The sequence below is a fragment of the Lactuca serriola genome, chromosome 5 (assembly GCF_051521515.1).
Source record: "Lactuca serriola cultivar US96UC23 chromosome 5, Lser_US96UC23_V15, whole genome shotgun sequence".
NCBI classification, from domain to species: domain Eukaryota; kingdom Viridiplantae; phylum Streptophyta; class Magnoliopsida; order Asterales; family Asteraceae; genus Lactuca; species Lactuca serriola.
The window spans coordinates 6,346,083-6,357,288 of NC_136412.1; the positions used below are offsets into that span (position 1 = coordinate 6,346,083).

The 11,206-nt window shown below is 35.0% G+C and overlaps 1 protein-coding gene and 1 pseudogene across 1 annotated transcript; one reads left to right on the top strand and one right to left on the bottom strand.

The window, feature by feature from the left end:
- The first annotated feature begins 7,043 nt into the window (after positions 1 to 7,043).
- On the top strand, positions 7,044 to 8,144 carry LOC145049307 (chitinase 2 pseudogene; annotated as a pseudogene).
- Positions 8,145 to 8,290: 146 nt separating this feature from the next.
- On the bottom strand, positions 8,291 to 9,384 carry LOC145055784 (uncharacterized). The gene is made up of 2 exons (XM_079004172.1): positions 9,229 to 9,384; positions 8,291 to 8,770 (listed from the first exon to the last, which is right to left on the bottom strand). Exons 1-2 carry the CDS (start codon positions 9,337 to 9,339, stop codon positions 8,504 to 8,506), a joined length of 378 nt encoding a protein of 125 aa, XP_078860298.1. The 5' UTR covers positions 9,340 to 9,384; the 3' UTR covers positions 8,291 to 8,503.
- Positions 9,385 to 11,206: the final 1,822 nt, after the last annotated feature.

The window sequence follows — 11,206 nt, forward strand, 5'->3', positions numbered from 1 at the left end:
TTGTTTTTGGAATGGAATGAGTTTTCAGGTTTTTTTATCCACCTCTTTATTATCTGTCTTATTTTGTACAAATATTTGAGTGTGTCTATTTAAAGCTTGAGAATCCTTAGTTTGAGTAAGATTTTTTTTTCAAATTTTCATTGAAATTGTAATGTTATGTTCTTTATTAGTCCATTGTGAATAAATCAGGAAAATACAGGTTGATGATGTAATGGAAAACACTATAGCGGGAAGGAATTGTGGACCAGAGGATGAACCAAGAAATGTCTTCTATCTAACATATGTAAATAGTAAATCCTCATGAGTTACTAAATTCTCTTTAAAAAAACCCCAACCACAACCAATGGCATCTTGATAGGTTGTCGCTTGTTGCTCCGCCTCAACCACCACCCACAGATCTTCCCTTCCCCCCCCCCCCCCCCACAATGAACACTACCATCGTACCCTCATGAGTTACTAAATTCTCTTTAAAAAAAACCTCGGGGAATGTTGCGATACGACGAAATAATTTATATCATCGTATCTTGCGATGGTTTCACCTTAGGAGGTTAACTTGGGAGAAAGTTTACGATCGTTTCGATGTTGACCAGGACGAGGCACATCAACCCAAAAGAAAGATGATTGCCTCATATGTCGAGTCATCTACTCCACATTATTTGACATATATTACTAGTCTGAATCCTGAATCGTCTGACCTTCCTCTGTACGCTACAACTTTAGAAAAGATGTAAGTAAAATGATAAAGTAAAATCTAGTATATTAAAATTTTCAACTATTATTGATATATCAAATAATTTATGTAGGGGGCATCTTCATCTGATCCATCATGTGGAAACAACCGATTTACCTAGTCCACCGGAGAAACTCATACGGTGGGAATTAACAAGAGAACAACCCGAGAAATAATGGCAAGACTTCAAAGCTTGGAGGAAGAAATCCGAGAAATGAAAAATAAAGGGGGATTTGAAAAAGAGGATGACATCAATGAATTTTTTAACCAAGCTTTTGAGGTAAACTATTTAATTTTAGAAATTTACTATCAATTCTTAACGAAGGTTTCGAGGTAAAATAATTAATTGTTAAATTATGTTTGTTTTTTTTATTAATTATTTTTCCTTTTAAATGCAGGTGAATGAGAATGTGGAATGTAGTTATCAGATGCCAAGCCCGGTGAACCAACAATTCGGTAGTCCACCGAATTCAAATCGAGTAAACGAGGATGATGATGTTGATCGTAGAAAACAAAAACAAATCGTGAAGGGGGTTATAAATTTTTTTTGTATATTAAATTTTTTATTTTTTCAAATTATATTAAATAAATTAATATGTATTTTGTAGAAGAAGAAAAAGAAGGTTGTTGCCGGTAACATTGTAGATGTGGAAAATCATATACCCGTGCCTCCTGTTGCAAAACCAAGTTGTCCGGTTAGGGTATTGAAACCTTATCAATATCTTAGCTCTCCATACGTTTCTGTAAGTATGTTAAAAATTATATTTACTATAATTTTTAACTATATGGATAGTTATTGACTTTGTGTATAATGTAGGTTCAAAATGCTCCCCGATATCGTCCGGGTGGGGTAATACACAATGAACCACCACCCCCGTATCTTTTAGCGATCTCCGACACTTTTATTGGAGTTGTATGTGAATCCTAGTTGTACCGACCCTTCTTTATACATGGGAAACAAACTGGCTGTTTATTTGAAACATCAGTTGTACAATGAAAGAATCGAAGCAAGGTTTTGGGATATGCTTTTTTATGCAATTGACTTGAGATTTTTAGATGAAGCGGTATGAAGACATTTGTTTATATTTAAAATTTAAATAATTGATAAGCTCTGTATGTTTAAATTAGATTTAAATGCAACATGTTGACTTATAGGGAAAACTTTTAACAGCACAAAGCATACTTTGGAGGGTAAAACCAATGAGGTAACGGTATCGGATTTGAAGTCCGGATAATTTCCGACGAACAACTATGTACAAACAACGTAACGAACATATAAAACATGAAAATCAGGCTTAAAAACACACTTTTATGGTAAGCTAAAAAATGCAACTTATGTTATTTTATGTCGTTTTTAACAGCAAAAAACAAACTTTGGAGGGTAAAGCCAATGAGGTAACGGGCCGTGTAAACGAGGTCGTCAGTTAAAAACAGTTTAATTGCTTTCTAAAGTGATGCTACCGGTTCCAAAATGAAAGAGAGTCGATTTTGTGATTTCTAGAGGCGAATTTGGGGAGCATTTTGAAGACAATTATTGCTTGAAACACTTGGATTTCATTTGGATTTCAATTTGTAAGACTTTTATTTCAATTTCAATCTGTAACACAATGTCAAATATATTACAAACATAATATATTTCAAATATATTACAAACACATTGTCAAATATATTACAAACATAATATATTAAAAATATATTACAAACACATCGGCATGGTAATATACTTTAACCATATCAACTAATTCATGCATGTTTGAATGACGTGTTGCTGTGATAGCATGACCACATGCTATACCAAGGCTGTGCCATTTGCCACATGAACCATATCAACTAATTTGTAGCTTGCATAATGTATTGTCTTTTCGAACAGTATATTTGTCGTTTTAAACAGTATCTTCGTGTAAGGTATCTGACAATTGGACTACTTGTACAGGTTCTTTGCTGAAATGTAGAAATACAAATGGATACCACATATTCCATGATGGGCGTGAGGAAATATATTTGCAATTGACGTCGCTATGGATGGAGCCCTATCAGATATGATTGTAAGGTCTTCCAGGTTGCCTATACATTCACGTAGTTTTTGAAGGAACCAGGACCACGTCTCTGTACATTCACTTTTGCATATGGCATAAGCAACAAGCATGATTTGGTTTTGACCGTCCATTGTCACTGCGAGCAACATCATACATTTGAATTCACCATTTAGGTGACCACCATCAATTATTAGGTCGACCTACAATATTTTATGAATGCTCGTACCTACAATTATTTTTGAATGAATTAACAAATACCAATTAGGATTCATATGTTATACTACCTCCATCCTAAATTGATAGTCCACTTTTGATTTTTGAAGTCTTTTTTCTTCAACTTTGACCTTAAATTTTTTTTGTTTTTGATAGATAATAATTGATGCAAAATATATGAATGGATTGTATTTTAAATGTTTTTTCATTTTTATAAAAAGACTTCAAAAGTCAAAAATGTACTATCATTTTGGGACGGAGGGAGTATTTGTTATAAAAATTATCACTGCTTACCGAGCAACCCAACACGATTAACACGAACTCAAACCGATCATCATCGTTTGTTCTTATCTGAGTAACAATTCATGGATTGTGCTTGACCAAGTTGTGCAGATACGCTGGTAATTTGGTGAATGAATCCTCTTTGGCACCTCTTAACATCAACAACGCATATTGTTTTGCCCGCCATGCCTGTTGGTATGAGATATTGATTGGAAATTTCGAATTGCTGTCCCTCACAATTTCATTACCCCGATAAACTCTATTATAATCTCTAGCCAATACTTCAACGATAAAGTGACCGAGTACCATTTTCTTTGATTGTCGATAATTAGACTCCAAGTTTGTTGCACAACATGGGTGTTGGTCAGCAACTTTTGTGACTTGGAAAGGAGTAGTCGATTGGATTCCCCTTGCCCTAACCATCCATGAACAATTTTTTACCAAACAAACAACCTGGAACCTTTCTTTGCTCGATCTGGTAGTCTTATACTGCTTACTTTGTTCCATGCATTGTCTTCCAATTGCAAGCTTGAGCAACTCTTTGTCATCAAAAATGTCTAGAACCTTAATCTCTTTACTTATATCCACCCTCTGACATGGAATGTTCACATCAGCGTTTACAGGACACGAAGGTAAAGGGGGCATACTATGAAACATGGTATCTGAATAAATAAGCTTAGGTTTGTCATCAAATTCTTCTCCGTTAGAATCACTCTCTAGGTCGGATATATCCAACTTGTCACAATCCGCAAACTCGCCATATCCTTTTAGTACACCATCATGCAAAAGCGGAACTTCCTGTTTTCCAGATTCATTACCAACCTTATTCACCACGACTACTGTTTTTTTTTGTCAGAGTAATGATTTACACCAACATCATTAACATATGTACCAACATCATTATCACCGATATAATTATAATTCTCCGGTGTAACATACATAATCGGTTTTGGCACTACATTTACATTTTCAGCGACACTATGATATTGACTTTTACTTGGACTTTTAAAATTACCTATTGGGTTGTTGCTCCCTTTTCCACTTGATAAATTAGCTGCAGATGCCTTTCCTCTATCATCCATTTCGTTATGCATTGATAATGCGTAAACGCATCAGTAACTTGATGTTATAAAACGCATTGTTGTGCATGATTTGATGAGTGAATAGTAAATACATATAAGTCGAAGTTTATTTGTTCCTTTTATCCTAAGAGGGTAAAAGCGATATCTGGGCACCTCAATGATTTGGTTTGACTTATGTATCGGGACCGATCATGACTAAATTGACGTGTTCAATTAAGTTCTATGTCAGACGAATCAAAAATCGAGAAACAAACTGAAGGACAATAAGTATGACTATGTTCCATGTAATTGTCCGCACGATATCTAGAATGGAGGATTGTACGATCCCTTATCTAAAGGACAGGTTACTGATAAGATCAGAGTTCGTCAGCGTCTTTGAGAGCAACGATTGCTAATTGGATCCTGAAGTCGTACTTGCATTTATAGTTACTAGACGTATCCAAGTGGAAGATTGTTGGATTAGTGTCTAAGCCCGTAACTATATTTGGTATGTACTTGACCCGGTTGTGCATGGTCCTTTTGGGTTGCCTCCACCAAAGCAACTAGACATGATGATTTATATAGAGAGAGAGGTTATTATGGTTTATTAATATATTATATGAATAATATATTAAAAGAGAAATTATATAGTTTAATTAATATTGGTCAAGAATTAGTTAAGAATTAATTATGTGACTGAAAGAGATTAATTAAATAGATGGACTGGAACTGTCAATTATAAGATAATTGATTTTGAGCTGTGCATCTTTATGGATATAAGGGGGGACGAAAATTAGAGTGTATGTCCACTCTAATTTCGTCTAAGGGGCTTTATTCCAGAAGGTTCTTAAGCTGCTTAGGGCCTAAGTTATCCAATTAGGGTTTTGATTGAAACCCTAGCAACTCAACTATTTAAGGGACCTCAGGGCTTCAGTTTCGACTACACCAAGAAACCCTAGAGTTACTATAGCCGAAATTGTGCCTCTCTCCTTCTCTCTTCTAAATCATCATCGTGCTTGTGATGTTTGTGAGCCATTAGAGGTGTTACACTATTGACACTAAGCTTCTTGAAGATTGAAGATTCTTGCAACTATTGAAAGGTATCATCTAAACTTGTTTTGTTATAGATCTCAATTTCAAAGTATGCTAGATTAGGGTTTGTGAGCTTTGGATAAATTTGCATGTATAATAGAGAAACCTAGATCCAAAGCTTTAGGGTTTTGCATGTGCACATAGGATGTTCTTTTGCTCAAAACCCATCAAATACTACTTTGACGAGCATGCCACTTTTCATGGCTATTATTTTCAAAAGAGGTTCAAAATGTTCAAACCTTTAAATGAACGTATAGTCGAAGATGTGATGAGGGAGTGTAGTTATTTCCAACAATGTTTCGATGCTAGTGGTACATCTGGTTTCACTCCCTTACAAACATGCACAACCACACTTTGTCGATTAGCATATAACATCCTTCCTGATGCGTTTGACGAGAGTTTTAGAATGTCCGCTAGGATCGCACGAGATAGTCTCCACTATTTTTGCAAAAAGGTGATTGAGATTTACAGTACAAAATATTTACGTTAGGCTACACGCAATGACATCTTGCAATTGCAAGCCCATTATACAATTGTACATGGCTTTTCTAGAATGACAGGGAGTCTAGATTGCCTCCATCGGGCATGAGAAAATTGTCCTACATCACACCATGGTCATTTTACGCGAGGTGATCATGGTCACCTAATAGACATACTTGAAGTGGAGGCGTCACATGATCAGTGGAATTGGCATATCTTTTTTGGTTTTCCCGGTTCGATTAATGACATCAATATTCTTAATTGATCACCAATATTCAACAACATATGCTTTTGTATAATCATTAATAACATTCTTTTACCCTTAGTGAATTTCGTGTTCCAATAATGGGTTCATATATTATTAAGTGAAAGTGAATTAAAACATAACAATATCGTACATAATGCTCTGTTAGGTATTTATGGTAATGATGAAATGAATTGAATAATGTTACGAAATGAGTCAAGTTATGTAAGGGATCATTACATTTCCTTATGGTGTTTTATTGCAGTTGACAGAATAGAAATGATCATTTAAATATATTGTTTGTTATATAAATTAAGAAAACCAAATGAAAAAAAAATGATAAGCTAGGGAAAAAATATTATATTATGGAATTATCTTTAATTAAAAAAAAACACCCATCCCATCCCCATGGATAGAAATCAGTCAAGTGTAATAAATCACAAGGAATGCTCAATTCTATTCGAATATAGCAGACAAATAAAACTTTTCATTGGTTGTAATATTCCATTCATTCATTCCACTTCATACAGAAAACTACTTAAATTTCAACAAACAAATAAAACTGATAAACTGAAGAATTTTGTTATAGAAGTGAATCACGAAATTATGTAATTTAGCCAACAATTAAACATACATAATTACATATTTCAACAGGATCTAGTGATCTACCAAAAGACAATCAAATCGTTAGGTCTTAAACTGAGATGTATCCAAAGTCTAAAAATTCTGTGATTTTGTCTCGGCTAGGCTTTTAACTTTGACAACTAATACAAATTTTGTTCTTTGTGATCCTCACAAACTTTCATATATAAATCTATTCCTACTAGTCAAACAAAATTATCCACATCTTCATGTGCACAAGTATATCAATTTTTCATTAACACACAACAACTCCAAAGAAAAACATGAAAACCGATACTATTTTTGGCGGGTTTTGGTTCTTTATCATCACCATCATCCTAACCTTGCTACAACTTTGCAGTAAGTTATACAAATATATATAATTGTTATAATTACACAATTATAAAAACCAATAAAAGTATGATTTGTTGTGCATTTATCTTAATGTTTCTGTAATGTATCTTACAATGACAATGAGCGGGTTTAGTTTGTTTTTCAAAATGGATTTTTGTTTTTCACTTTATTTGCAGATTTTGTTTTGCTTTGTTTCAGATGGAAAAGTATTCATGGAATACATCGGAGCAACGGGAAAGCCTGTGACGATGGACGAGGTTCCGATTGACGACGGCATCGACTTCCACTTCATACTTAGTTTTGCTATAGACGCAGATGCCTCCGGCAACCCCCAAAACGGAATATTCAAACCCTACTGGGCGTCATCGTTAACGCCGGAGTCCGTAGCCGCAGTTAAATCCAAGCACCCAAACGTAAAAGCTATGGCGAGCCTCTCTGGTTGGAGTCTCGGTTCCACAACACTTCGTTGGTATAAACCGGAAAACTCTCAGACGTGGATCTCAAACGCCTTTAAATCTCTCAAATCCATAATTCAAACCTACAATCTAGATGGTATCGATATTGATTACGAGAACTTTCCGAGACATAACGAAAGTTTCAGTTACTGCATTGGCGAACTCATAACCTACCTAAAAAACCAAAGCGTCATTTCAGTCGCTACAATCGCACCGTATCGGCTAACGACGATACCTTACGTGCAACTATTCGCCGCATACGGCGGCGTTATTGATTATGTTAACCACCAATTTTACACAGATAAAGTGAGGACGACGGAAGCGTACCTGGAAGATTTCCGGCTGAGGACGGCGCAGTTCGACAAAGAGAAGGTGTTGCCGAGTTATGAAATCGATGGAAGAGGGATCCAAGGCGAGGCGTTCTTCGACGCATTGCATATTTTGGAGGAAAATGGATTCGATATCAATGGGATTATGATATATTCAGCAGATGCATCTGCTTCAACCAATTTAACCACCAAATTCTATTACGAGCAGAAATCACAGGAGTTCTTGCTCAATTCTTCAAGGGTTTGAGTTAGACTACATTTTTTTTTTAAATCGAGTGATCACAATAATTCTTTGAAAAGAGAAAATCAAATACAACCGTTAATTACAGTTAGTTTTCATTGTATGAGAAATCGATGATTTTTTTTTATCAACCAACTCTTAATGGCTTACACTTTAAATTTTAAAATGTATACTTTGTATAGAAAAGCTAGCTCAAAGGCTTAATACATACACGCGTAAATATATTGTATGTAAGCTGATTATTATATTTTTCTCGGCCAGATACATACAGTCCCAAGATCTCAACTCTCAAAAGACTTTTCATATATATACATGAAAAACACGCTAGTGTTCATTTTGTGCTTCGATCGGAGCATCTTCATTTATCATGTGTCTCCGGTTCTATGGAAATCACCGACGCCGACAGGCTCCTTGAAACTTTCCTTGACGGACTCCAGGTTGCCGTCGCCGGCGAATGCTTCCATGGCACCATCTTCTGCCTTCTCCACCGTCTGACTAGCAACTCCTTGACTTGCCTTTTCTTCCTCCAGCCTTTTGAACTCCTCCAACGTCGACGGTGCTCTGTCGTGGTTGATTGTTTCGTCGGCATGAATATGATTTCCTTTGCTACTTTCTTGACTACTCATGTATCCCTTCATTCCAACATCAAATTAAACACAATTAATTACCATCAAAAGGATCGTTTCGATTTTATTTCATCTTATCCAATGGTCGATATGATCAGGATTTATCTGTCGCACCAACTTTTGCTCAAAAGTTGGGTAAGAATTTTGTGATGTATCTGAACTATGAGTTCAAAATATAAACGTGAAGTAAAGGAATTGGCCAAGATGAACCAACTTTTAAATTTTTCTGGTCAATTTTCCAAAAGTCGGATACAAAAAACTTTTTGTGCAAAATACGAGTTGAAATCCATGAACTCAAACAACAATGGCAACTCTAGAGATTCAATTCTCCAAGTCATTCAAATCCCGTTCAAGATACGATAAAGTTGATGACAACGCTATATATCAGATTAAGAAGGAAAGAAGAAAAACAAATTCAAATGATCATGGTTTTGTAAAAACATCGATTGATTGTATTACTATACCTTGCGAATTAGAAACGCGGGAGGAGGAGGCGGCGCAGTAAAGTAAGGAGTGGAGGACGGCGGCCGTACTGAAGATGTGTAGAGAAGGTAGAGAAGATGGCGGCGGCCCATTCCGGAGAATTGAGATAAGGAGGGGGTCGAAAAGACACGATTCGCGACTTATCATCTCAAGAGCAGTAGAGTAGAGAAAATGACGTCAGCTTTCAGGGAAATGTGAGTGGCTGGTTGACACGTCATTCGCAATAACTACATGTGTGCAAACGTAGTGGCTGCACGTGGCCCCCCGCGCTAACGTGTGCAAAAAAAAATCGTATATTGATTTTTGTTGTATTGGTCCTCGACATCTGAGTTTCCGGTTTATTGGTTTGGTTTCCAATAAGGAACAATTAATGTTGTTTCCTACATAGATAGATACTATACATAATCACGTATCAAAAGCTTCTAGCCCAGCGGTATCTGATGATGCCTTCTCTCCTAAGGTTACGGGTCAAGTCCTATGAGGAACATAGGTGGAGAATTAAGAGTAGCGTAGAGTAAAATAGATTTGTCGTTTCAAAAAAAAAATACATAATTATATATATATATATATATATATATATATATATATATATATATATATATATATATATATATATATATATATATTCATTAATTGATTTCATGCCCTCATTGTAAAATAGATTTGTCATTTCAAAAAAAAAATACATAACTATATATATATATATATATATATATATATATATATATATATATATATATATATATATATATATATATATATATATATATATTTCATTAATTGATTTCATGCCCTCATTTTTTTATCATAGCTCTTTAATTATTATTTTTCTGGTATAATTTTTTTATAATTAATTTTGTTGCAGCTATTTTAAATTTTAAGATATTTAACATATGCATGGAAAATATTGTATAAATTATAGTGTCTATTATTTCAGCTTTCTCCACATAGAAAAAATAATCGTTGTTGTTCCTTTAAAGAATGCATTGTAATCTTTGTTATTCCTTTAAATAATATATTATGTCTCCTGTAACTTCAAATTTATTTTTGAAAATTTTGTTATATTTCTTTAAATACTAAAATTTCAGATCCTAGTAGAGTGTATAAAGCTACTAACATAAGTAGTGTATAAAGCTACTAACATAAGTAGGACATTTTGAAGTATGAAAGAAATTTATGACCCTTGCAAATTCTAATGTAGATATATTTATGATGAGATCTACATAAACAAACAAAATAAAACATTTAAGCTTACATGAAACCTAAATAGGATTTATGTTTTCTTTATTGAACATATAACTAAGAAAATCAAAAAGAATCTTAGAAACCCTAGGATATTTTCGAAATTTAGAAGAGGGGGTTTTAGGATTACATACATTTAAGTGGTTATACCAGACAATTAGAAATTCCCTTTGAAAATCTCTTGGAAGCTAACACCACAAATGTCGTGCTTCTAATGGAATCACACTCAAGCTAGCAAGAGGATAACTTAAGATAAAGGAGAGGGGAGAAAAAAATTTCGTCTAAGGCTTGTAGAGGGAAGAAGTGGACGAAATCATGGGACTAAAGGTTTCGTATATAGTTGAAGAGAGTTGGGGCCAAAGCTAGGGTTCAAGGGATAAGCCCTAGATTCTATTGCTTGGTGACTAAGCAGCCCAATCCCCTTATCCAATGGGCGTTGGACGAAATCATGTAGGCCTTACCCTAGATGATTTCTAGGGTTGTGCATGGGTCGGTTTGGGTCGGTTTTGGACCCCAACCCAACCCAACCCATAAATGATCGGTTTCTGGTTTTCAGAACCCAATAGGGTCGGTTCGGTTTCTCGGTTTCTGATATCGGTTTGGACGGTTTCTCGGTTTCTTGGGTTCAACCCATACACTTACGGTTTCTGGGTTTAAACCCATGGGTTTTGGGTGTGAACCCATTTTCCAGAAATGTAACAATTAGTTCAATAATTA

Excerpts from the sequence above, each read along its gene's own strand:
- LOC145055784 (XM_079004172.1), bottom strand. The coding sequence starts at position 9,339 with ATGGGCCGCCGCCATCTTCTCTACCTTCTCTACACATCTTCAGTACGG. Across the intron at positions 8,771-9,228 it reads CCGCGTTTCTAATTCGCAAG|GGATACATGAGTAGTCAAGA; the intron begins GTATAGTAATAC and ends GTTGGAATGAAG.